Source organism: Urocitellus parryii, chromosome 4, assembly GCF_045843805.1.
Source record: "Urocitellus parryii isolate mUroPar1 chromosome 4, mUroPar1.hap1, whole genome shotgun sequence".
NCBI lineage: Eukaryota > Metazoa > Chordata > Mammalia > Rodentia > Sciuridae > Urocitellus > Urocitellus parryii.
The window spans coordinates 191,333,835-191,360,744 of NC_135534.1; the positions used below are offsets into that span (position 1 = coordinate 191,333,835).

General features: G+C 51.8%; 1 protein-coding gene across 6 annotated transcripts in view; it reads left to right on the top strand.

The window, feature by feature from the left end:
• Positions 1-26,910, top strand: part of Rgs3 (regulator of G protein signaling 3) — a 117,090-nt gene that overhangs the window by 64,715 nt on the left and 25,465 nt on the right. For 2 of the 6 annotated variants that reach the window (XM_026393304.2, XM_026393305.2), the window contains one exon: positions 3,088-5,922. The exons of 2 other annotated variants lie outside the window; for them this stretch is intronic. In XM_026393304.2, coding sequence (XP_026249089.2) covers positions 3,088-3,195 — 108 coding nt within the window. In that variant the 3' untranslated portion in view covers positions 3,196-5,922. Of the gene's footprint in view, positions 1-3,087; positions 5,923-21,505; positions 21,586-21,622; positions 21,791-26,910 lie in introns of those variants that run through there. 2 more of the 6 variants (XM_077797082.1, XM_077797081.1) reach the window with 2 other exon arrangements.

Consider the following 26,910-nt stretch of genomic DNA (forward strand, 5'->3'; position numbering starts at 1 on the left):
TTGGAGGAGGCTGTGAGCAGGAGGTGGGAGAGGTGTCTGGCAGCCTTTCCTGTCACTGGTGGACAGACAATCCCCAGCTGTTCCCAAAGGAACTGAGAATCTGAGAGTTTCATCATCTTGGACTTGAGAGTTGATGTGTTTCACATTGACCAGGGTAGTGGGAAGACATGGGCCTCCCAAGTCCCACTCCACCACTGACCGGCGGTGTGACCCTGGGCTAGTCACTCTACTGCATTGCCCTCTCCCAGGTAGCACCGGCTGGTCTCACTGTCAGGCTCCTTTTCTGGGGAGAGACCTGTCTGGGGCTACAGGCTGGTCTTGCCCCACTGATCCGGGGTTGGCCACAGTCAGAGTCCAGGCTGAGCCTCCTTCACTGGGGCAGCCCTGGGGGTGCTGAATGTCTGAATGGTCCCCTGCTTTCTTTTCTTTGGGCTTAGTTCCTCTCTTGTGGGGGAACAGGTCTGTGAGTCTCAGCCTCAGAGTTGGCTGCCTCTGGAGCATGTTGGTAATAGCCTCTCGAGATCTGTGGGGTCACAAGCACCCGGAGGCTGACTGTGTCTGAGACAGCTGCTGACCCTGACAGGTGGCTCAACCTGGCCTGGCCTCAGGGACCCAGCAAGATCTATGGGCCTCTCGAGTAAGCAGCAGTTTGACCACCTTGCCCCATCAGCCCTTTGTACAAGTGGTTAGTGGAGAAGCCGGCAGGAGAAGGTGGAGGAGGCACCCAGTTTCTGGGACTGCCTGCTGGGCCTGAGATGGGCCCCGCCCCAGGCTTGACCCTCCCCCAGCCCACCCTTCGTACAAGGCAGTTTATGGAGCCACTCTAGTGAGGTGGCCCCGACGTCTCTGGGTTCAACATTCCCCACCCGCCTCTACCATACTCAGAGCCTTAGCAACTTACTCCTTTTGGCCACTTACAGAGGCTTCCCAAGAGAAGTTCCAATAAATACAATTCTCTCCAGCTGAAATAAGTCCAGGAAGGGTTTAGTGACCTTGGTGACAGGCCCAGGTGGCTGCCAGCCGGCCCACCCTACCATATATTTGCCCTGTCTCAGGGGGACCGTAAACCTCCTTCCCAAGGGCTGGGCTGCGGCACCAAGGTCCTGCTTGCCCGACCCCTGGAGTCGGCCCAGGCTGTCCTTCCACTCCTCTGTGTTCTCTAGGGGGGCTCCACCTCCCGCTGCCAAGCACTCCGCCCCATCCAGATGCCTCTTGGGGAAAGAGAGGTTTGTGAGGCAACTGCCTAGAACCCGCTGCCCCTTCCCAGCCCCGAGTCCCTGGCCCCTTGGGATAGGGAACTCTTCAGCCATTCAAGGATGGCGAAGGTCTTTCTTCTCCAGTTCACCAACTGAAATAAGTGTGATTTGCCCTGAAAATGACCTAGACGCTTGCTGGGAAGGATGGGGAAAGGGAGGAAGAGGGACTCAAAGAACAGGAGAGACCCATGCTGTGTGACCTTCATCAACTACTGCCCGCCATGGCCTCAGCCAGTCCCCTCTGTACTGGTCAGGTGGCTTTGGGGCACTTCCAGCTAGGTGATGATCGTGAAAGCCGAGGGCCTGGGGCCATCCAGTCTCCTGAAGATTTCTGCTTCCGGCTTCTGGCCCAGTTCTCATGAAACCTACTGTCTCAGAGGCCAGACCTGATCTCCTCTTGCGGGTGGAAGGGCAGATACCGGCTCTCTAGGCCATGTCTAAGGTGCCTGTGGCCTGACAGTGCAGGATCCCATACGGCAGGATGGACCAACGAGACCGGCAGCAGCTGGCTGTTTGGCATCCCTTGTCTGGGGACTCCGTTTCCTTTCTCCTGCTTGCTCTTTGTTGACAACCACCCGTGGAGTGGCTCTTCTCCTGTCCCAGCTTTTTTTTTTCTTGCTTTACAACCTCCTTCCTCTGGGGAACTCTGCCCCTCTCTTGCCTCATTACCTGTCCCTGGAGGGCCTCCAGCTTTCTTCCGTCTGCACAACTCACACTGAGTTCTCCACGCGCTCCCCCAGCACTGCTGTGACGCTTCTCATCTAGAGCAACACGGAGCTGGTCCCCGCTGCGGCCAGCGAGGTTCCGGGCTGGTGGGGAGAGGCAGCGGTGGGTTATTTGAGCTAGTCAATCAAACATACATAACGGATGTGTTCTCTGTGCTTGACGCTGGTTTAGGTCCTTTGGGATCACAGAGATGAACAAGACCTGGTCCCTGTCCTTATGGAGTTCTTCTGATTGGGGAGAGGTGGCAAGGGCATCCGAGTGGTGATCTGGGCACTAAGGCCCTGCCTGCAGGTCTAAGAGTGGTCCCAGGGGCTGTGGCTATGTCTTCATGATCCTTGCAGGGAATCCTCTTGGAGCATTCCCATCTGCATGGTGCTAGGCTTGGCCTCTGGAACCTTCTGAGCACAGTAGTCTTGCCTCAGTCCTGGGGCTGACCAGGGAGAAGGTGCAGGGCAGCACAGACTGGCCTTGCTCTCCATGTTGGGAACTACACAGAGGAATTTGTCACACTCTGTCCTTGGCAGATCACAGTCTAATGGCAGAGACAGATAAGGCAGCAGATACTTCAAAATAACATAGTGGTGACATGACCTCAGGCGGGCCACGGAGCCTCTCTGAGACTCAGTTTTTCATCAGTGAAGTGGATGGGTTAACAGGGCCCTTCTGAGGATCACACTGGTATTGTGCTTGGCCAAGTGGCCTGGGAGAAGATCTCTGTGAACTGGCGCCTGTGGTCGTTCTCGCCGTGGTTTGTCAATGATGTCTGATTAGGAAGGTTCCTTTGGGGTCCTCGTTTCTTGAAGTCGATGCTGGTGCTCTGTGAGGACTGCTCCATGCCACCTCCTGGTGGCCACCTCCTGGATTTCAGGACCCAGGCGGGGAAACCGAGGCCTCCTGGGTCCGCTCCGGCTGCCAGCCTTCTCCCAGATGGGATGCTGAGGTGTGTGCTACCTTGTCGTCTCCTCTGGGGCAGCCCGAGATGGGCCTTGGAGATGCTGGGGACTGTCTGAATGCCTTAGAAAGGACCAGAGGCAGGTTGTGGAGCCAGGCAGGCCTGGCCTGAGAGTAGACAGTGAGCTAATTCCAGTTCTGTCTGGTTCCACAGAAACTCCACCCTTACGGCTCTCTCCAGCAGGAGATGGGGCCAGCCAACTCCACCAATGCTACCCAGGATAGAAGCTTTACCTCATCAGGACAGACTCTGATTGGCTGAGCAAGCCCAAGGGCGGGACTCTGCTTCTGGCAACTTAACCCTTTCTGGGGCGTCCCCTACCACACAGTAACCTCACCTCAACTGGACCCAAAACAGAGGACCAAGATGGTGGGCCTAGGGTCATCTGAAGGGAGCAGTCCCGAGGGTATGTGTGGACTGGCAACAGGAGCAGTGGCGCCAGAGGCCCCCGGCGCATGTGCAGACCAGTGGCAGGAGGCCCAGATGGAGAAGACTCGGAAGCTCATTCCCTCCAAGGAGAAGGAGACTAAACGGCATCCGGGCACCTGCGCCGAGGTCGCCCTGGTGGACAAGGTGGACCCTCTGCGGCCAGAAGGTGCCTCTACCCAGTCACTCGTTTTCATCTGGACACATTCCTGTGTTCATTCATTGGATATCTGGGGACATCTCCTCTGTGCCAGGCTCTGTGCTAGGAGCTTGGGGGGTACTATGGAGAACCAGGTGGATGTGGCCACTTCTCTTATCCAGATTCTAGTCCTAGCAGGGAAGGAACCTTAAATAAATCACCGCCAACAGGAGCTCACAGCTGGGAGAGTCTGTGCAGGAAGCTAACGAATGCCTCTAGAGGGCGTTGTGTCCAGATGGCTCTGCAGGGACAGGAAAGTGGAGGGCAAAGGAATAAGCCAGCCAAGGTCTGAGAGCATGGTCCAGGCCGAAGGCGCAGCTTGTGGAGGACTCCTACCGTGGGAGCGTGGAGTGCTGCCCCTAGTGGTGAGGGCCAGCCTGGGCAGGACTTAGGCAGTGTTTTGTCGATTTCATTCTAGATACAGTGGGAGCCATGGAGGGCTTTTGAGGAAGGGAGTCAGAGCCTCAGGTACATTTCTACAAGGTCAGATTGTGGATAGTGGGGCCCAAGAGGACGTATGAGGTCAGTTAGGGGTCCCTTCAGTCCTCTGGGTGAGGGACGATGGTTTGTCCTGGAGGGTGACTGGGGTGGTGGGGTGGGCATGTGAATGCCAGGTTCTAGGATGAGAAGAGATGGTTCCCTGCCCCCCGCCCCTGCCCACCACCCGCCCTTATCTTCCAGCACATCTTGTTTTCTCAGTGGTGTGAGCCAGGTTTGGAACCTTCCTCAGAAAGCTGCCTGCTGGCCAGGCCTGGGCTGAATTCTTGAGCGTTCCTGGAGGTGGGACCAGTGATGCTCAGCCTGGCCAAGGTGGGAAGGTTCAAAGCCCCCAGACCTTGGCAGGGATTGCCCGTGCAGCCCCTCCATCCTTTGCTGAGTGGTCTCATGGGAAACTGGAACCCAGCTCTGGACATGCTTGGTTTGCTTTCTGTAGAGCTCCTAAGGGTCAGGGACTACAGGCTGGGTGTGGCTCAGGGACTCTCATAGACTGTCCTAGAAGACTCACTGAGGGGCAATGATGGGAGCCCATCCTGGGGGCTGCCTGCCACAGCCCCTGCTGGAGCTCAGGGTGAGGCAGCTCTCATACCCCTTCCTATGCCAAGGTCACAGGTCTGAGGGACAACACTCCTGTACAAAAGGGTACGTGTTAAGACCAGCATCATTTGTGAAGGAAAAGGGAACCGAGAGGCTGGAGATATGGCTCTGGCCAGAGAAGCCCCTGCCCTTGGATACTCTCTGTGTTGTCAGTGTCTTTAGAGAAGGTTCCAGTGCCCTTGTGAGTTTGCACAGCTGCTGTGGCCACCTGAATCCCCAGATTGGTAGCTTAGAAGAGGATATGCCCCTTACCTTCCATGTACCCTCTTCCCAGTGTAAGGAAGAGCAGACGTGCTGAATCAGCAGCCTACTGGGGGGTGGGATAGATCTGCTGGTGACCAAGCTAATGCCCCTGCCCAGGAGGGAGACAGACGCTGCCTGGACTGGGATACTCAGCACCTCTGCCAGCCAGGGCTCGGCCCGCAGGGCGAATGGAGCAGGGAGCAGCTGGGTCTGCACAGACAGCAAGCTGCACTTTGATTTCATTTGATTCCCTCACAAAATGACATTAAGAGGAATGGGAGGCACGAGAGAATCGCCTGTCTGGGAAGGCAGCAGGCTTGTCTCCTCTGGGCCTGGTGACCCAGCTCTGTCCAGCAGACAGGTGCAGAGGACAGGAGCTCTGACCACAGAGAAATGGAGACTCTGAACACAGTACCCAGCCCCCGGCCGAGGCTTGCCTTCCAGCTTGTCCTGATGAGCTCATAGGCGGAGCATGCTCCCCTCCGGGTCCAGGGCGGGGAAGCGGACCTGTGCTGCTGGTGGGCCTGGGCTGCCCAGCGACTGCGGTGAGCCACAGTGCCATTGCTGCTCTGCCTTGTGAATCGATGCAACAATTAATTTGGCTCCATGGGCTCCAGAAGATGAAATATGACCTGGTGGCCACCGCTCTTCAGCATCCCAGTCCATCCCAGCCGTTCAAGATGGTGCACAGCTATCCAAATCACATCTGAGAGTCATAATCACGGGAAACGTGGCCGGCCCCTCCCCACCACATAAATCACGCTAAGAAGCACACAATGGCCTCTTTCCTGATGGGCCAATTGTCTTGGTTTGGTGTCTTGGGCCCAGGAGCTGGGAGCATGGGAGCACAACCATTTATTGTTGAAAAGGCCATCTGTGTCATTTGAATACAAAGTGACCCTTTTAGTTCCCCCACACACCCTCTGATCCTGTTTCATGGTTTCTTAGGTCTCAGGCTCCGGGTCTTTTGAAACACTCATCTCTCCTGTAAGCTATCCTGCTCGGGTCTTTGAGCCCCTTTAGGAGTTGGGACAACATGGACCTTTGGGAAATAATGACATTTATTTGTGTATGTCTTGTTGTTTTATTCTTTAATTTATTTCCCTAAATTCTGCCACCAAAGCCCTCGTTTGTCACATATAGCGCCAAGGCACCAAGAGAATTCTACAAAGTAAAGGTGCAGGTAATTTGCAAGGTGGGAGGGTTTCTCACAGTGATAAAGTAAGATTTGGAAATGGCAGCTGGGGTCCCCAGGCATTATGTCCCCTGGGCCTCTTGGATGAGAGAGCCCAACCCTCTGAGAAGAAGTTAAGTGATTTCTCTTAGGTCACACAGCTGGTAAGGGACCCAACCAGCCCTCAAGCTAAGACTGAACCAGTCCTCCAGTCTGATCGATCACTCTTTCTAGAGGCAAAAAATTTGCTTTCAGGATTAGAAGTAAGAGAAGTCATTGACCTCCTCCAGGAGGAAGCAGGAGGTGGCTACCTGTGTGTCAGAAGCTGTGGCCCCGCCAGCTGTTGTGGGGATGCTTTGGGGACAAGTACAATGAGAGTCCTTATTCTCTGCTGACTGAAGAAGAAACTTCCAGTATTCATTTCCCTGTGGGGTGGCACAGGCTGAAAAGATCAATCTTTTCCCAAAAGATTTGAATCAAGTCTGATGTGAAAGGCAGACTGAGCTCCTAAGACGGGTTCTTAGGGCACTGGGAATGACTGGGTTATGCCCCTTCCCCTCTGGAGCCTGGCATTCAAGAGGATCCGCAGGCACAGCCCTGGGGCCCAGGCAGGAAGGCCTGGTTGAGCATCTGTACCTCTGGAGGCCTTGACCTGAGCCAGCTGAGAACAGAAGGGGAGGGCCTGCCTGGGCTGATCCCTCTGCTGGGTTTTATGCTAATTGACTGATTTAAGGTCTCAACCCTGGGCGAGCGGAGATCAAATGGATTGGATTTTAGCTTTTCCCTCAAAGAGGCAGACCGTTTTCTCCAACAAGCTCAGCTCTTTCCAGATGCCCTTGGGTTCTCCTCCCTCCCCGGCTGCTGGTCTGGCTGTGGGTGGACCGTCTTCTCGGTCTTGCTCCCGGGCTCTGCCGTCTTGCTATTGTCACTCTCAAGGAACAGAGCCTCGTCTCACCCTCTATTCTGTCTCAGCTGTCTTCTCCCAAGCCTGTCTCTGAAGCCTGTCTGCTGCCTGCCGTCCTCCCAACTGGTCCCAGATCTTGGTCTGAGGTTAGAATGATAACACTAGGTAATTTTATGAGCATCACACTGTGAGCCAGGCACAGTGCCCAGATTTGACGCACAGTGTCTCTTTTAATCCTCACTTCGGTATTATGAGCTTCATTATTCTGTTTCACATCGACTCCCATTATGCCCAGTATATAGTCTCAGAGGAATTCAGAAACTTGCCCAAGGTCACACAGCTGGTGGGTGGCTCAGATTGCAACCCAGGTAGCCCAGCTCCAGAACCCTGGCTTTGGATGATTCGGTTCTAATGCTGCTTTTCTGCAACCACAGACCATCCCAGCTGGGAAGGGCTGGGGTGACTGGGCAGTCACACTCCTGCTTAAAAGCCATCAGGGAGGCCATTGTCCTCAGAATAAAGCCCAGGTCTCTGTGTTCTCCTGGCTGCTCTTCCCTTTTGCTTTGCCCCTGAGCCTGGCCACAGGGGGCTATGTCCCCTGCTCCAAAGTCCCAGGGCCCATTCATGTATAGGCTTTCCTCCTGCTTGATGCTGCTTTACCTCTGTGCTGTCTGTGCTGGCTTCGATCCTCAACCTTCAAGGCTTAACACCTCCTCTGAGACCCCTTTCTCAGGCATGCATCAGAAGCCACTGCCTCCCCCCGTAGTGCTTTCCCAGAGGATTTTCATACTGAGCGTGGTGTATCAGCAGAGCTCTCTCTTGCAATACTGCAAGCCCCTGGCGGGGCAAGTGGAGGCCATGTTTTATTTGTCTTTTGCTGTTGTCTGGCCCACAGTAGATGTTGTATTGGGCTGCCCAGTGCAAGCCTCTCATGTTCTGGAAATTACAGGAGGAAACAGGATCCAAAAGGGGAAGTGACCTGGCCAGGGTCATGGGCAAGTTAGCATCAGAGCCAGGGCTAGAACTTCAGGTCAGAGGACTCTCTTGCTCAGAGCTCTTTTTATTGTCCTACCCCTTGCTTTGCAGATACCAGGGCAGGGCTGGAGTCCCAAGGGGTTTATGAGCCAATCTAATCAGATTCACATCAGAGTCAAGGGTAGCAACCATGTTCCCATGCTGACCAGAGTCTCCTCAGAGGGAAAGGAAACCTGACCAGAGCTGCTATTATGGTTCTCTTCCCCACGTTTTAGGGCTCCCCCCTCTCACTTGTCTCGTGGAAAACCAAAGTAGAATTCCAATGCTCTTGGATCAAATACTGACTTTGCTGGTACTTGCTATGTGACCTTGGGCAAATTGCTTCTCATCTCTAATCATCCATTTCCTTACCAAGAAAAATGAAGGAGTTGAACTTTAATGGTCTCCAGGATTCATCAAATTCCAAACTACTCAGATAGAACCACAAGGTTCAGTATAGAGTAGCTACCTCCTCCAAGAGGATAGAGCCCTTGATGGACAGCTGGAACTAGTTCAAGTTCTTCATCATTGTCACTGTCTCCAGACACACACCTGATCCCTTGGGACAGTTCCACACTGGATTCCAGAGGGGAGAATGGGCAGGAAGCCTCGGGACCCTTAAGGTAAAGAAGGAGCAGACATCAGAGAGCATGTGTGTGGAAACACGCACACGTACTGGGTTAATATCCATCATGCACTCCTAACTCGAGGTTTGCTTGTGGATCTTATACCAGTCAGGGTCCTCATCACAGATGCCCAAAATTAAACCCACTCCTGCCTCCATCTCACCCAGGGCCACCTCTTCCAGGCTCCCCTGGGAGGCCAGCACAAGGAGCTCTCAGTCTAGAACCTTCCCCTCCCTCCTTCCCTTCTGCTCAGGTGGCCTGGCACACCCAGGAATCGTTGGAACTTCACAGCGACAGGTGCACATGTGTGTCTTGAACCTTACCAGCTCTGGTCTACAGCATCAGGCTGACTTCAAGTGGAACTGATGGTCATCAATGTGCAGTGCTCAGTTTTTGGAGTGGTCGGAAGTCTCTCTCTCCTGCAGACCCTTCCCCAGAAGTTGTCGTGGACTTGTTTCATTGCCCTTAACATCTGTTCCTTATCCCTCAGACAATACTATTGAAGATAAATTTTCTTAAAAGGTGTCTTTTAAACATTAGTGCTTTTCCATTTGAGTTTAATTCTATTATTGCAAATTTAGTTTTCTACCATTTTTCTTCCATGGAAGAACATTAAGGGAAAAGTAGCCCAGGAAGATGACCATGATTTATGACACGGTTTCCATTGGAAAGTACATTCGATGGTTAACCCCCAGAAGACTTTGGGACCACAACCCAGCACATATCCCAAAGCAGAGAAGTCAGTATTTATGTTGAATAACTAGAATTAACCATAGACTCTTCTAAGGTGTCTCTAAAATAAATAAATAAATAATAAATAAATAATCCTCCCCTGTTCCCTACTGAGGTCAATTGATTAACAAGGTGATTTACAGAAACCAAACCAACTGGGAGGTAAGACTTGGCCAAGGGCACACAGCTGGTACCAGGCTTTTGAAGATTCTGCTGGGTTGGGGGCACAGAGCAGGGCACAGATGGTCTTAGATGGCTCTCCTCGTCTCTCAGCAATGCACAGAGTTGTCATTAAGAAATACAAGCCACTGTTTTGGCTGTAATGGAAAAGTGAGAAACCAGGCCAGCTAATGGCTTAGGGAGAGGTTGTCTAGTGGCCGGCTTGTCTAGAAATTCCTGGCATGTTCTTGCTGGAGCGGAATGAATGGGCCCCTGTTTTACCTGGAGCTCCAAGGGTGGGGGCGGGCTGGTGGAGGTGAGGCGCTCCCCTGTGGTCTGTTCTAAAAATAGAAGTGGGAACCACAACTGAGGGAAGAGGAGGGGGCCCCTTTGGGAGCAGGGTGGAGACTCCTGGCCCCCTTCCTCTTCCTGCCGGGGCCCTTGGTGAGGAAGTCCCGCAGGGTCACAGAATTCAGGTCTGGGAAGGTCCTGGAGCAGCAGCCCTCCCCTCCCCCACCCTCCCCACCGGGAGGCCCTGGAGGTCCAGGGCTGGAGGACTGGCCTGCAGTCACTTAGTCTGGGGAGAAGGTTCCAGAGGAAGGCGGTCTTCCTCCTGCTGTTTCACAGGGCAGCCTGAGACCTTGCGAGGTTTTCTCTCGCTGCCTCTGGGCTCACGGGGCCTGGGAACTCCTGCTACCGGATGTAGTCGGGCTTCCTGAGTGTCGCCTGGCAGGCGAGGAGTCCCCCGGTTAGTCCACTCTGTGCCCTGACCTCGGTCAGCGCCAGGCCTTCCCCTTGCTGATGTCCCCTCCCTTGCTGACTTGTTTTTGGTCACCTCCTGCACTCTCTGCAGGGAGGAGGAGCATAGAACTGGCCTCAGGAGTGAGGCCTCTCCCCTTGGGGTCTTTCTCTGCCCTTCCCTGGGAACAGGCAGAGGCAGCTAGAGGCTTGTGGGCGTAGAGGCAGAGGGGCCAGGGGTCCAGGGCCTCTGTGGGCACTGGTAGCTGTAGGGTTAGTACAAAATGAGGCAAGAGCACACACGAACACCTGTCGTGCTGACTGTTGTGATGATCAGAGGGTGGTGGCGAGAACATCTCTTACAACGCTAACAGGAGAGGCTGTCATGACGTGGAACATCGAACACAGGTGTGACTCTGTCACCCCATAACTAGGGGCCTCGTCCCTTGGGGGCATGGCAGGATTATTAGTATAATTTCTCATGCAGTTGACTTTTTTTGGATTGTAAAAGCGATTCATGGAATTTATGTTTATGATAAAGAATAGATTTAAGCAGATGAACCAGGAGAAGGAAATGAGCCTAATCCCAGCACCCAGAGATAACCACGGTTAACTTTGGGGGGGGGGGGGTTAACTTGTCAGGCATTTGTTGACACACATATATATCTTATTTACAAATTGGGGTTACTGGTGCCATTTCCTAACCGGCTTTCTTCCGTGTAGTATATCCACGTTATTCTTAACAACATCATTTTTATTTAGTGCCTGCAGAGTAATTCATTATGTAGATCAAACATGCTTTATTTAAACCATCTCCAGCAGGTCAACGTTCAAGTGGTTCCCAGTTTTTCCTTGTTACACACACCTGAGATAAAAATCCTGGTAGATAAATGTTGGTGTCCCCAGCTTCGGGCTCAGCATCCAGTTTGACTCTCAATAAATAATTGTTGAAAGAACGAACGCTTTGTTGGCATTTCTGGGTCAGTGGATGGGTAGGTGTGCAATGGATTCTTGAGCCTACCCCCAAGTAGGCCTGGAACAATCTCTAGCCCCACCTTAGATGGAACAGCTCACCTGCCTTGATGGGTCTTGCTCTAGTTAGCACGGAAAGTCCTGCTTTCCAGGGAACCAAGGAGTCTTGGTAAAAGAATGTCCATTTCCCTGTACACTCAGGGCGTATGTACCCTGCATACTGTTATGTTTTAAAATCTGTTCACTAGAGATGTAAACATTTATTTATATGCCTTTTAGTCATTTATATGTCATCTTTTGGAAATAGTCTGTTCAAATCTTCTGCCATTTTTTTCAGTTGGACTGTTTATTATCATTTAGTTATTTATTCCCAAAGAGCTCTTTATATAATAAAGATATTTGTATGCTACTTTTTAATTTTTATTCTTTATTTCTTCTTCTCCTTTTTTGTGGTGCTGAGGATTTAATTCAGGGGCACTCTACCATGAAGCTACACCCCCAGTCCTCTTTATTTTGAGACAGGGAAGGTCTCACTCAGTTGACCAAGCTGGCCTTGACCTTGCAATCCTCCTGCCTCAGCCACCTCACACCTGGCTATTTTTATTATTTCTTAAGCTACAGGTAATTCTGATTTATAGATAGTCATATCTGTAAGTTGTTTTGGCAACAGCTTTATTGAGATATTTAAATACCATACAATTCACCCATAAGGAGGCGAACTAGGAGGATTGCAAGTTCAAAGCCAGTCCTGCAACATAAGACATAAAATATATGAGTTTACGGGTTTTAGCATATTCAAATTTGTACAATCATCACTACAATCAATTTTAGGACATTTTTATTATCTCAAAAAAAATCATACCCTTTAGCTGTCACCCATGAATTCCCCCCATCTCCTCCCATCCTAGCAACCACTAATCCGCATTCTTTCTCTATAGATCTGCCTATATTGGACATTTCATATAAATGGAATCATGTGTTTGGTCTTTTGTGAATAGCTTCTTTATTTTATTTAGCATAATGATCCCCCATTCTTCCATGCCGTAGTCTGTATCAATCCCTAATTTCTTTTTGTGGCTGAATATCATTCCATCATATGGCTGTACCATGTATTGTTTATTGATGGACATTAGGGTTGTTTCTACCTTTTGACTATTAGGCGCATATTTAGGAGTGGAATTTCTGGGTCAAGTGCCTAACTTTTTGAGGAACCATTAGACTGTTCCCAAAAGACGGTGCAGTTTTACTTTCTACTATCAATGTATGAGGATTCTAATTTCTTCACATTATTGCCAACAGTTATAATTTTCCATTTTTTAAAAAAAATATAGCCATCCTAGTGGGTTTGAAGTAGTGTCTCATTGTGGTTTTAAATCTCTTTGAGATTCCTATTGTCAGTATACTTTAAAATTTATAAAAATGGGAGCATTAAAATCATTACAATAGCATGTTCTCATTTGGGAATAGGATCATATCTCTTCATTTACGCAAATCTTTAAAAAATATTTCCCAGGCAAAGTTTTGAAAACAAGATTCATGTGTGACTTGCACATTTTTTGTTATCTATTGTGGGGAACATAGATTTTTATTTATATTGTGAATGGGAATATTTATTTATTTAACATTATATATGTGCTTTAACTGAAACATGCTTCTACAAAAATTGTATAAAAATTACAAACTTGGGCTGGAAGTCAGGTATGGGTGGTGCACGCTTGTCATCCCAGCTACTCAGGAGGTTGAACTAGGAGGATTGCAAGTTCAAAGCCAGTCCTGCAACATAACAAGACCCTGCCTCAAAGACAGAACAGAAATAGAATCTTGGACTGTGAGTGTAACTCAGCAATAGAATGCTGGCCTGGTGTTTTGGCAGCTGTTTCATTGCTGTGACCAAAAGACTTGAGAACAATTTAGAGGAGGAAAAGCTTACTTGTTTTTTTTTTTTTTTTTAAAGTTGGGGGAGAAGAGTATAGACAGTGCAAACTTTTTTTTTTAAGAGAGAGAGAGAGAGAGAGAGAGAGAGAGAGAGAGAATTTTAATATTTATTTTTTAGTTCTCGGCGGACACAACATCTTTGTTGGTATGTGGTGCTGAGGATCGAACCCAGGCTTTACGCATGCCAGGCGAGCATGCTACTGCTTGAGCCACATCCCCAGCCCGGAAAAGCTTATTTGGGCTCATCGTTTCAGAAGTTGAGTCCATGGCTGGCCAACTCCATAGCTCTGGGCCCAAGAAGAAACAGAACTTCATGGTGGAAGTGTATGGTGGAGTAAGCAGTTCAGGACATGACAGCCATTCTCCTGGGGTCAAAATATAAACTCCAAAGGCATGCACCCCCCTAGTGACCCACCTCCTCCAGCTACTCCCCAACTACCTACAGTTATCACCCAGATAATCCATATCAGTGGATTAATCCACTGATTAGGTTACAACTCTCACAATCCAGTTATTCCACCTCTGAACATTCCTGGATTGTCTCACACATGATCTTTTGGGGGACACTCATCCAAACCATAACTCCTAGCACAGGTGAAGACCTGGGTTTGATCCCTAGCACCATACACCCACAAACATAAATCTAAATTTAACTGAACTGAATAAAATCAAGACCCCTCCCCCCCATTCTTCCAGCCCTTTCCCCATCAATAGCCACTAATGATTGACATGGTTCTTCCAAATCCTTTTCCATGCACATATTATTTTACTAAATAATATTGTATTACACGCAAATATAAAAACTCAAATATAAAAACTTACTATGTTGTAGAAATCTTTTACATTGATACTTAAAAGTTCTCCATCTTCATTTTTAGTAGCCAAAGGATCATGATTTATTTATTGATGCACAATTAGGTTGTTTCTGATGCTTTGATATTTGGAGCAATGTTGCAATGAGCATGCGAGGACTGTTCTATTCCATCTTGCACTTTAGGGTAGAGTGTGACCCACGCTACCAAAGTCCTCTAAAATTGCTTTCCTTCTGTCTACACATGTAAATCTGCCCAGCACTATTATTATTCCCATTTTATAGATAAGAAAACAAAGGAACACAGTGGTGAAATGCATGTGCAATTTGCATCCCTACTAACAGAACGAGAGCACCTGTTTCCCTGTCCCTTACCCAACCCTGGATGCTATTCTTTGAGCTCTGTTGGCTTGAGAAGTGAAAAATCACCTTCCATATTGATTTGCATTTGTTTGATTACTAACAAGGTTGGGCTTCTTTTTATGCCTATTAGTTATCTATATTTCTTCTTTGGCTTGCCAGTTCATATCACTGACCCAGTTTTCTTGTGTGTAAGAGCTTTTACATGATCAGAATATTAAACCTTTGCTTATTATAGGACGTAAATACTTTTCCAGCTTGCTGTTTGCCTTTTAACCTCATTTGTACTATCATTTATTATTCAAATATTAATCTTTTTGATAATCAATTTTAATAATCAATTTGTTATCAATTTTTTTGGGGGGGGTGGCTGGTACTTACTAAGGCCTTTACTACCCTGAGATCATGAGGAATATTTTATTCTGGTATTTTTACCCTTTGTCCTTTTAATTTTTACGTTTGTGTTTATAATCCATTTACAGTTAATTTAGTGCCTGGTGTCAGATGGATTAACCCTTATTATTGTCCCCCCCAAACAGTTGACCAGTTTTTCCAACCCTATATTTTTTAACTGTTCTTCCTTTTTTTTTCATTTATCATGGACCAAATTTTCCCCCAGAGGTGGGTGGGGTTTTGAACTCTCCTGTGCCCCTCACAGCTCCACGTTGGCCCTGGCCTCAAACTCCCTGGCTCTTGCTTCCTGCTGCTTTAGTGGTAGTAAGCACCCCAGGGCCAGCCTCTATTTTCTCCAGCAAATTCCCCTTTGAAGTTATACTTTCCAGCTCTAGGCAGCTGATGCTTTTCCTTTTTCCTCTTCCCCACACATATTTCAACCTCAAGCATTTCAGCAGAGCTACAATGGTCCGTCCTCACCTCCTACAACCCACAGCAAACCCTGTCGGTTGGCCGGTACTTGTCTTCCCTTTTCTCTGTACCTCCTAGATAGTGTTGAGATCATCCGGAATTTCAGTTTTATTGTTACCCATGGTCACTATTTTAAAATGTTAGTGACATTGTGTTTGAATAATCATTTATTGAAAATTGCCTTTAACTCTCTGTTATCGGTAGTTGAACCTATAAAAGTTCTGCCTTGGTGGCTTGCTATCGGTCTCTCCCACCGCTTCGTGTCTCACTTGACTTTTGGGCTTCGATTTCCTGGTGTCCGAGAGCTTTCCTGAGTAATTTTTTCCAGAAAGGGGCTGAGGTGGTGTGCTGTCTAAGTTCTTGGAGATCTGAAGATGTCTGCCCTCGTGCTTGAGCCGTAGTTTGCCTGAGTCAAGAGTTCTAGGCTAATAGTCCTTCTCCCTGCAAACCTAGCAGCTGTCCTCTGTGGTCTCTGAGTTTTAGTGCTGGTAAGAATCACACTGTTTATTTGAGTCTCTTAGATTTTCTTTATGGAAACAGACAAGATTTCTTTTTTGAATCATTGATATTTGGAAATTCCACCAGATTATTCCTAGTCGCTTGTTCTCCTTGGGTACTGACAGGGTAAACCCTCTGTCAGCAGACCCGAGTCTTCCCTTAGCTCAAGGACAATTTCTATTGATATTCATTGTTTATGGACTTTGTGTTCCATTTCCTCTTTTTGAAATTCCTAATACTGACTATAGTAATAATAATGGCACCTAACATTGGTGGAGTGTGCTTTCCTTTTGCTATAATATGTAATCTGCCCAACACGTGGGCGTTCTAGAATGACGGACTGAGATACTGTACTGGGAGACTGAGGCCCGAGAGGGGCAGAGGCTGTCAAGGATTCTCCAGGGCATCTTCTGCTCTCTTCCGTTCCTTCTGTCTCAGCCACTCTCTCCAGGCCTCATCTCTGTCACATGGTCTCCTGGTGGATCTCCCTCTGCCTCTTCCTGTCCCTTTAGTCACCTCTCTAAATAGCCGCCAGATGACTCTTTCTATTGAGCAAACTTAGTCATCTTCTTCCTGCTGAGTGTGGCTGGGTGTGACTTCATGAATGAGCCAACACACCTGGAGTGTCGAATGTACTTAGCACCAGTGAGTTATTAGTCAGGAATTTGCCAGTTGCAAGTGACAAAAACCCAACTCAGATTAGCTTCAGCCAATAAGCAGCGCTCACTGGGTTACGGAGGGTCACCTCCATGCATCCCTGGATTCAGGACCTTGACCTAGAACGGGCCTCACTTTTCCATGTCTTGGTTCTTCTTCCTTAGCATTGCTCAATCCTCGGTGGTGGCGGTGGAGCTGACAGAAGTAACAGGGTCATAGCCTTGTGGTTGGATCCCATCCACCATTTCAATGGTAGCCCCTGGGCCTGAGTCCCATGGGCCCGAGTTGGATCATGTCACCGTCCCAGTCACCAGGGACAACAGGATGGGATAACTAATTGGCTGAGGCCTGCTTGGGTCACATGCCCACTTCTGGAGTATGAGATGGGTCCATTCCATACGAGTCATCCGATTTGAGAATGTGGGAGGGAAGTGTCGTCCCGTGGATGGCAAAGAGGGTGAACGGAGGCTGGTCAGGCACAAACTCAGATGTCCTCCTCCCTTTGGTTCATCAGCCAGCTCTGTCCTCATCTCCATAGAGCTAACAGTCCAGTGTGGTGGAAGGACAGCAGGAGGAGAGACAGACATCACTAACTATGAACAGCGTGGAACCTGTCAACGACAGATAAGAAAATGGTCCAATGAGAACATCGGACCAATCCGTTGGGAGGATCTGGACAGGATATTAGGAGAGTTTCTGAGGGTCTGGGATCTATAAGGATTGTCCCCCAAAGCAGGCCAGACCAGGGGGAGGAACGGGGGAGGTGGCTGAAGCTTGAGATGAGGCTGGAAGAGAGCTCGGGGCAGACGGTGCAGGGAGGGCCTGAGAAGTCGCGGCAAGGAGTCTGAACTTGGTCTTGAGGGCAGCGGGAGCTCCTGGCGCTGCATCTGCCGTGTAGACTGCGCACAGTGGCCTCCTGGGGGAGGGTGTGGAAGGTGTGCTGTACTCGGGAGAGATGATGGTGGCCTGGACCAGGGCTGGAGGCCCCAGGGATTGAGAGAGAGGAAAGATTCACGTGATGTACAGGAGGTGAGATCTGCAAGATCTGGTGACTCATGGTGGAGGGTTTTTGGGAGATGGATGACACTTAAGAGTCTGGCTGAGGTAGGTGAGGGACAGTGCCACTCTGAGCAGTGGAGGGGGGACAGTTACGGTGACTGTGAGTCCCACTGCAGGGTAAGAAGCATGACAGGGTCCCAGTTAGTGGGTTCTTATAGCCCGGGGACACTCTTCAACCAGACTTCAATCAGAGCCTCTTCAGCCACTGGTGGGAGGGCTATGGTTTGTTATGTGGCTTTGATAACACGGCGCCGGCCTGCACCCTATTCCAGGGAACTTGTTGCTGACCTCATGCTTCGATGTGGCAATGTCAAGTTGCCATGGAAGTTCCTAAATGCTCTCAGTCTGGCTGCTTACCACCTTGCAGTCCAGTGATAAACTGTTCACGTTCCATAGGCCACACTTTGAATGGACGGACCAAGTCCAACCCCTGTGCACATTTTAGAGATGGGGAAACTGAGGTTCAGAGAAAGGGTTGGCCTTGCTCCAGAATTCGCAGAAGGCAGCAGCAAAGTTGGCGTTTCGGTCTAGTCTCTCTCCCACTGACCTTCTATTTGGAGGACCTGGCTCCAGCCCAGTGGTCCAAGCAGTGGGTGGACCCAGGGGAGTGCGTGGATGAACAGATCCTAGCAGCCAAGGCTACAGGCCTGGTCTCCCCAGAGCTGAGTCAGGGGCTGAACACTCCCCAGGAACTCAGGCTGTCAGGGCACAGCATGGCCCTGGAGCTGGCATGAGGGCGGCGGGTCGAGGATTGCTCCTGAAAGCTTGAAATCTCAGGTTAGCATGTGGCCAATTGGGCTGGAGCCAGGAAGGGAGATGGTCATGGCTCCTGGCCATCCTGTGCTGCTGCAGCCACCCAAGGTCAGGCTGGTACTGCTGAGGTGATGGCGAAGTGTCTCCAGGCTGGAGGCAGAAGCCAGCCCGTGGCAATCCTCAGGGCCAGCTCCACAGGGCCTCATGATTGCCACATGTGGGCCTCTCCTTGCTGCGGCTGGGGGCTGCAGACTCAGGGAGCAGGTGGGGTTGTCCTTTGCTGTCTGAGGTTGCTGGGGAATTGCCCATGGCAAGAGGGGAGAGATTTAGGAAACACGAGGTTGGGGGCAGAACTTGCAGTTCAGAGCTCGGGCCTCGGAGCCTTCCTGCCTGGTGTGCCGGTGCTTTGCCATGTGACTTCTGTACCTTAGTTTCTTGATCTATGAGATAGGCATGATGATAGGCAACAACAGCAGCCTTGATGGCTTCTATTTATTGAGCACTTACTGTGTGCCAGGCAATCTAATGTGCTACCTCTTTGGGTCCCCCAACAGAGTCCAGTCAGGCAGATGGTAATAACCCTATTTTAAGGTGAGGAAACTGAGACTCAAACACATTTAAGTGACTCGTCCATTATTAATTCACATTCAAAGTTTTTGGACCCCCCCCCCCAAAGACTATGCTCTTTCTAAATACCACTGGAAATGGTGGTATTGAGCCAACTCTTTCAGTGTGAGAGTTTAGAGGGGGTGTGAGACTGACCACACAAGGGAGAGAGGGGGATGAGGTCCCTGGGCCCTGGCCTCATTTTAGAGATGGGATCTCCTTTCCCCCCCCCCCATTTGCAGTGCTAGAAATCAAACCCAGGGCCTCGTGCATGCTAGGCAAGTGCTCTACTACTGAGCTCCATCCCGAGCTCTCATTTTATAAATGGAGCACAGAAACCAGGATGGGGAAGGGACTTAACCTGGAATCTGCAGGCTACAAGCCAGAGCTCCTTATGAACTTGAACTTGAGGAGACTTGCTCTTTCTTACACCACCCCCATCATTTGTGGCATGTGTCCCCAATACATAGCACCTGCCATCAGGAAACGCAAGGTCCATGCTTTGGAAGAGGGCTGACATGGAGTGCTTAGTGTTAAATACACGGGTCAACAAATGGGGCCCAGGCCCTGTGTGCCCAGGTGCTGACCCTGTGGCCTGTGGCCAGAAGGATATTGCCACTCCCTGGGTCCCCATCTCTCCTGCACTGAGCAGCACCATCGTTTACCAAGAGCTGAGAAGTAGGAGGAGCGCTGGACAAGGAGTCGTCCAGTCCCTGCTCCCGGCCTTGCCACTAGCTTGCTCTGTTTCCTTGGGAAAATCACTTACCCTCTCTGCACCTCCATTTCACTGGCTGTGTGTGGGTGTGAGGAGCGGAAGGTCTCCTAGGCCCTCCAGCTGTCAGTGGCTCCCTGCCCCTGCCCCAGCCTCTCTACCCGAGATTCTCATCCAAGGCACCAGGAATTTCATCCTGAGAACCCGCCGCCCTGGGAATTACTCAGCCCCCGTTAGAGTTGGTACCTCCTGAGACTCACCTCCGTGGTTTCCCAGGCCACGGGTGGGTCCTGCTTCTCAGGAGCCTGCAGGATGGCAGCTTCAAGGCCCCTGCAAGGACTGCTTGGCGTCGCCCCCAGGAACATGACAAACACTGGTTGGAGTTCATAAGTGACTCACTCAGGTGAGGGTCGTTCTGTGCGGTGGACCCTGGTAAAGGAAGTTCTCTTGCAGTGCACGCATGTGTGTGCTCATGACTGTGAGCAAGACAGGAACCCAAAAGCAGAGAGGGAAGCCGGGGGGCAGGCAGAGAAATGGGCAGAGGCACTGAGACGACTACAGGGAGAGTGGGAGGCGGGGGACAGCACTTCAGCCTGCTGTGGCTGGGGGTGGGGGTGTGAGGACAGGAGGGTGGGGCTTCTTGTGCCCAGTTGTTCCTGTGCTGAATCCCAGGCGCCTTCCACGCAGGTGGAGTGGCCATGAGATGGTGTAGGCATAGCCCAGGGAGCACTTGTCAAAGTCAGATGACACAGTGCAGCAGTCACAGCCACAGCGTCAGAGAATGGCTTTGTATTCCCAAAGCTACTTCTCGCAGTAGCAGGGCAGCGTCATGGTGAAAAGTGGATACCCTGGAGATGGACCAACTGGCCTTCAATCCTGGCCTCACAGCCACCTTGCTGGTTGACCCTGGGGAACTCCCTTTGCCCATCTGTACCTTGGATTCTCATCTGTCAAGAGGGTAATCATCGTCCCCTCAGCAGAAGGTGCCAGTGATGATCCAGCTCTTTAACAGCCTTGATGCAGGAGCCATGCGCTGGGAAGCCAAGCTGCCCTCACTCACTGAGCCGTCCTTTAATCCCATGGTGGGCAGGCCCAGGGGCATCAGTCCTGCTTTACAGAGGAGGAAACCAGGGCTCAGAGAGGGGCAGCAATTTGCACAGTGAGACCCCTGGAGCTGGAACTAGAGCAGGGGCCTTGCCTCCAGGTCAGTGCCCTTTCCACAGTCCCCACCTTCCTGTTAGAGATGTCTCCGGGTCCCTCTCAGTCATTGTGCCTGGAAGCCTCCAGCTCTTATCTTGGATTCCCCGGAGTTAGGCACACAAAAAAGTGCCCAATCAAACACGTGTCCAGCTGTGCTGGAGGGTGCTGCCTGGAGGTGATCAGAGCCACCACTTCCTGACCCTCCAGGGCAACTGCATTCTCAGGGTCAGCTGGGCTGGCCGGGAGACCGGGTTCAATCGCAACCACCCACTGGGACCATCCGCAAGGGGTGGGGGTGTGACAGTGCAGCCTCCTCCGTGATTGGCCTGGACCTGCCAGGGAGCAGCAGCGGAGGCTTTGCGCTGCCCCAGACCGGGAGCCCTCAGGATGTGCTTGGGGTGGAGCCCACTCGGGATCCCAGGGCCAGGGGCTGCCGCCAGGAGGCATGGACGCCTCTCTCTCCAGAGCAGCACTCCGGGGGCCAGCTTGGGCCCTGGGGGGCTGGTGGCAGGGGTCCCAGGGCCAGCGACGGCGAATGCGAGCGTGTAGGCAAGGAGCCCCTGGCAGGCTGAAGGACGGGCTGGCTGAGGACTGTCTTCCTTGAGACATCCCGGACTCCTCCTCGGGTGAAAGTGGTTGGGAAATCACAGAGTTTTCTGTTTGATGGAAGAAGGAAATCCAGCCTCTCTCCAGAGTGGCAGCGGCCGGCTGGACAGGGTGTGTTTGGGAAGGGCGCTTGGAGGAGGAGGAGGAGGAGGAGGAGGAGGAGGAGGAGGAGGAGGAGGAGGAGGGGGAGGGACGGGTGATGCAAGCAAGGGTTTTGAAAAAAAAAAACGCTACCTAGATGTGGGAGGTGGAACCTGGTCATTTGGTTCTGCTTTTCCCAGCAGGTACCGCTCCCCTGGGGAACTTGGGTAAGTCCATAAATAGCTCTGCTGACACAAAGAAGCTCTGTCTGGGGAAGGCAGCCGCTTGACACGGCTGCCCGCCTGCCCGCCCGCCCGGAGCTGCCACTGCCACCGCCGCCCGCTCGCGGGAGGAGCCGGGTAGAGACCCGGGCGGGCGGGCTGGCAGGAGCGGCAGCCCAGGGTCGCTTGGGTCCCTGCTGGAGTGTGCTGGGTAGGTGCCTTGGTGACAGGGGTGGGCTGGTGGGCGGGGGGGGGGCCTGTCCAAGCCAGCCCCTGCCCTTGTTTCTATTGTTTCTTCCCCAGGGCAGCCATTGATAAGCATGTTGCGACCGGTTGTGTTCTGTTCTGAGGTAGCCTTGTGTGTGTGTGTGTGTGTGTGTGTGTGTGTGTTTGTGTGTGTGTACGGGGGGTCCTGCAGGGTTAGGGGGCATGCTTCCACTGTTGGCTGCTCCCCACTTCTGGGCTAGTCCGCCAGTTTTTCTTTCTGGGAGAGAAGAGGAATGTTTGGTGACCGAGAAGTCAGGACACTGCATGGGGAGGGAGCGCTCCGCCAGCAGTGTTGGCTATTGTGTCAGGGACGTTGGCCGCACACCAGGCTCTGGCGATGGCAGCGCTGCCTGGTTCCTCTGGCAGGGAAAAAGGGGGTCTCCAGGGCTGGTCTCAAGTCTGATCCCTGAGACTGGCTTTTTGCAGAAATGACCTTTGAAAACACAAGCAGGCTTGCTCTGCTTCCTGAGCTCAAACCCCCTGGGGAAGGGCTTGCACCTGCTCTCTTGGCTCCAACTGAGACCCATAAGGAAGAGGGTAGTGGTTAGAGATGCATGCACCCCACAGAGCCAGCTACTGCCAAGCGGCAGACACCAATTCTTTCCTCAACTTGAAGGGTCCACATGTCTACCCTTGTCCCAAGGTGTCTAGGAAAAACTCTTGAACCTTCTGCCCAGGGCAGGAGGGAGAATCCAGACCTGGAGAGGAGAGAGCCTTGTTCAAGTTCAGAACCAAGACCAGGATGGAGGACCTCTGCCTCCTAGAGGAGTGGGGACAGGACATGTGGAAAGCCACTGGCACCCCTGGCTTGAGATGCTTGGCTTGGTGCAGGGAGACCAGACCCTCAGGCCACTCTTGCAAACTTTTCTCACCCTGATGCCCTCAGACCTGTGGCCAGGGGGCTCCTGGCTCCTCTCAGGACTGCTGGAGTGGGTGCATCTCTGGAAGGAAGGCGCTGCAGAGGCTTGCCCCCTGGTGCCTAAGGGATTCCTGCCAGCGCACTGCAGCCAGAGTCAAACTTTCCACCAGGGCCCCTTGAGTCCTCTGTGCCCAGCCAAAGGACACCTCCCCTCTTCCCCAGCCCTAGCACGTGGCATGGCTTAGCCCAGGGCGGGTCCTCCCGGGAGCCAAACTCCGCAGCAGGGCTTGCTTGGGTCCAGCCGGGCATCTGAGAAGCAGGCAGTGGTGAGGATGGAGGCACTGGCCACCCACGAGGGCTTTGAGCCAGAACCTTCCATGTGGCTTCTGTTGTCCAACACTCAGTAACAACGAAAGCACCACTTCCCAGCATTTGTGGGTGCAATTCTATCTGTCTGGAAAGCACCTCTCTTTCCTTCCCTCCAGGTCCTAATCCTACCCAACTTTCACAACTAGAGTGAATGAGTCGGTCCATTAGTGGTAGCATTGCCGGTGGCTGCTTTGTGTCCTATTTATGCAGGATATGGGCCTTATTCTCCCCTTAGTCACCCAAGAACCTGGCCTGCTCCTGGGGCATATTTGGAGCTGGTGTTGAAGTGCCCTGGCTAACGAGGGCGGGTGAGCACACCCTGGATCTTTGGCGAGAGAGTGGGCACTGCCAGTTAGAGGGCCGTTAGGAGGACCCTAGTCTCTGCAGGTCGGGGTTGTATCCATAGAGCCAAGGGGTTAGGGGCTGGGTTTGATGGGAGGTGAGTCTGGGAGAATTCTGACTTCAGCTTGGCTGAGATCCGAGGGACAGCCAACTCAGGGGTCATGCTGGGCTAGGTGGTGTCCACACCATAGCCTGAGTCACAGAAGGTGGAGCGGGCAGCCCTGGCTGATGTGCATACAATGCCCATGGTCCTTTGCACAGTCTGTACATGGTTAGCACTTAGATCCCGGGACTTCCTTGAGATGGTGCCAACCAGGCTGGATCTGGGGGACTGGTTCTCAGCCAGTGGTCTGCCTGACTCTCCCAGCAGATGCAGTTGGGGAGGGTGTACCCAGGCCCAGCATGGGAACCCTGAGAGCCACTTCCCATTTGGTCTCCAAGATTCTAGAGATGGCAGAGTCTGTTTGCCTTCTGGATGGATAAAGAAAGGAGCGAGCAGCAAAGGAAAGGCTTGTGTAAGGTAACACACGACTCCACTGTGAAGAGGGACCAGAAGCCAGGACCCTGGCTGCCCAGCCTGCATCCTTCTCCACTGCCCCAGCTGGGTTTCATCTTGTGGCTCTCCATCTTTGGACTTCCTGGTGGCACCTTCTTTTTCAGACCCTTAGACTTTCTGACAATAGTCCTGCTGTTCTCTGGAAAAACAATGTATGCGATGGAGAAATCCCAGGAGACCAGGGCATCTTTCAGTGTCCGTTCAGCAAATGTGCCTCTTCTGGGGGCTTTGTTTCCCCTTTGGAACAAGCAGGGAATGGATCAGGTATTGCCAGGCCTCTTCCAGCCATCTGATTCTCTGCTTTTCTGCAGACACCTCCTCTTCCTGGGTTCCAGGAGTCAGGGTCAAGGCCAGGGTCTGGCTCAGCAGGGAAGCATCCTCTAACCTTACATTCAGGCGCCTCTGGGCAGAAGCCTTCTCATGCAAACTGCAGCCTGGCGGGAGGTTTGTTGTTGTTTGTGGAGCCAGGCTGTTTCCAAGATGTCATTGCTCAGGGAAAACCATCATTCCTCCCAGGGATAAACAAGGCCGCTCATGGCTCAGCCCCCTAAGCCTGGAGAGGCCAGAGCCGCTCACAGCAGGCCAGCTGGGCGCAACCCCAGGGAGCCGCCTTCGCCTGCACAACCAGCTGTACCCAGGCATTCAGTAGTAGGGTGCCAGTGGCCACAGGGTCCCTGGGGACCCTGAAAGCCGCTTCCCATTTGGTCTCCAAGGTGAGCCATGAGCCACTTGGGAGATCAGAGCTTCCAGGCACCCAGGAGAGAGGAGAGGGTTCCAGGGTGCCCTCTTCCTCCTAGGCCTAGGTCATCCCCGCAGATGTGTGGGGCGCTGCCAGGTGTGCCCTCTGCTCAGATGGCCCAGGGCTTCTCCCAGCCATCTCCCTGCCTGCCATGGGTCAGCTTGCCTGCACCTGGCACCCTGGCCCAGGCTACTGCCAGAGAATGCCCTGCAGTTCCCAACTTAGAAAGGTGGGGCACGCAGTAAGTTCGGTGGGGCTAGCCGAGGCACGCTGTCCGCACAGGGCAGGGCTCCCTGAGCTGTCCTGTTACCTCGGTGGGGTTCGTTACCTTCAGGCATTCAGGGCAGGTGGCCCAGGGGTGGGGACAGGGTTGGGCAGAAAAAGGGCTGAACAGAGCCTCAGGGACCCAATGTCTGGTGGGAACCTGGAGAGAAGGCTGGAGGCAGCCAGGGGAGGAGCCCCAGAATGGAAGGTGGCATAGCCATGCCACCCCCAAGTCAAGGGTTATAGCTGGAGTCCAGCCAGGACGTGGACTCTTCCTCGCTCAGATCTCATTTGATGGAGTTCACCGTTGATCTAGATGGTGGTTCTGTTCTGTCCCTTCTGCCCCCTCTCTCCCTCCCATTCTTCCTTCCTTCCTTCCACATAGGTTGAACCCCTTCTGTGTGTCGGGCTCCTTCCAGGTACAGGAGGTGCAGAAATAAAAGGACTGATTTCCCCCCCCCCCCCCAGTGCTGGATTGAACCATGCCCTTCTGCTTGTGAGGCCAGAGCTCTACCACCGAGCCACACCCCCAGCCCTTTTTTTTTATTTTGAGGCAGGGTCTCACTGAGTTGCCCATGCTGGCCTCAGCCTCCTGGGTGTAGCTGTGATTATAGCCTAAAAGGCCTAATTCCTTATTCTAGTGCCAGGGACTGGCCGTAAAGGACAGAAACAACACAGTGCTGATGGAGAGGCCCAGGGCCTTGGGAATCCTGGGGAGCCCTGGTCTGGCCTGCGAGGCCCAGTGGTGCGTCCTGCAGGAGGAGAGGTTGAATTGGTGGTGTCCATGCTTGACCTCTGAAAGAGCAAGTTCCCACCTGGCTTACCCACCCCTCTGCACTGTAGGTCTGATTTTCCCCCTAGGTGTAGAAATGGCCTCTGCAGGTATAGCCAGTGTTCCTCCTTACCTTGGAAGGCTGTCTCATGTGTCATGCAGGAGTGGACTTGACGGCAGCTTAGCTGTATGTGTCCTTGGGCAGGACCCTGAGCCCCTGCCTCTGTCTCCTCAGGCGGTGGTCCCAGGATCAAATGAGGTGTGCATGTAAAGATCTCAGACTAGACTTCAAAGGTATGGACTCCAGGTCATTTAGGGATGCGTGTGCCACTGCACCTCATCTCATGGGTGGCCGTAACTAAATGCAACAGTGTGGGGAAGTGCATGGGGTGGCCCAGAAGGCCTTCAGCAAATGGGAGGTGGGAAGCAGCTTTGTGGAAGAACACAGTTGGAATGCCCTGGTGGAGATGTGTACAGAGGGCCAGGGGCTTGCCGGAGGAGCGCAGAGGAGAGGCAGGGAGGAGGGGTTTTGTTTTTAAAATGAACTTCAAAACTTAAGTGTCACGTACTTAAAAGAAGATTAGACATATATACTGATGAATTGTCACAAAGTGAACACACGCATGTAAGCACCCCAGTCGGGTCAAGAAATAGAACATTCCAGTACCCTGCACCCCTTTCAATCGCTGCCACCTCATAGGCAGCGCCCGTGTCTGATTTTGTTCATTGATTACCATCACCTGACTCTGAACTTTGTGTAAATGGAGTCATTGAGTAAATATTCTTTTCTGCTGACTTCTTTCCGTCAGCGTTTTAATGGTGAGATTCATCAATGTTATTGCGTCAAGTTATACTTTGTTCTTTCCCATGGCTGTGTGGCGTTAAGTTTATCCATTCCCACTTTTGATGAACATTTTGGTTGTTGTGGGTTCGAGGTTATGATGCATGGTGCTGCTGTAAATGTCCTTGCTTCCTGTCGGGTAAATACCCCAGGTTTGCAATTGCTGAGTCATAGAGTTATATATAATTAGCTTTGGTAGATAACCATCATATAATTTTCCAAAGTGTGATGCCAAGACACCCTCCTTTGAGCTGAGCAGGACATCACCCATTGCTCCACATACTTACCCACATTATTGATATTGACATTGTGATATTCTAAT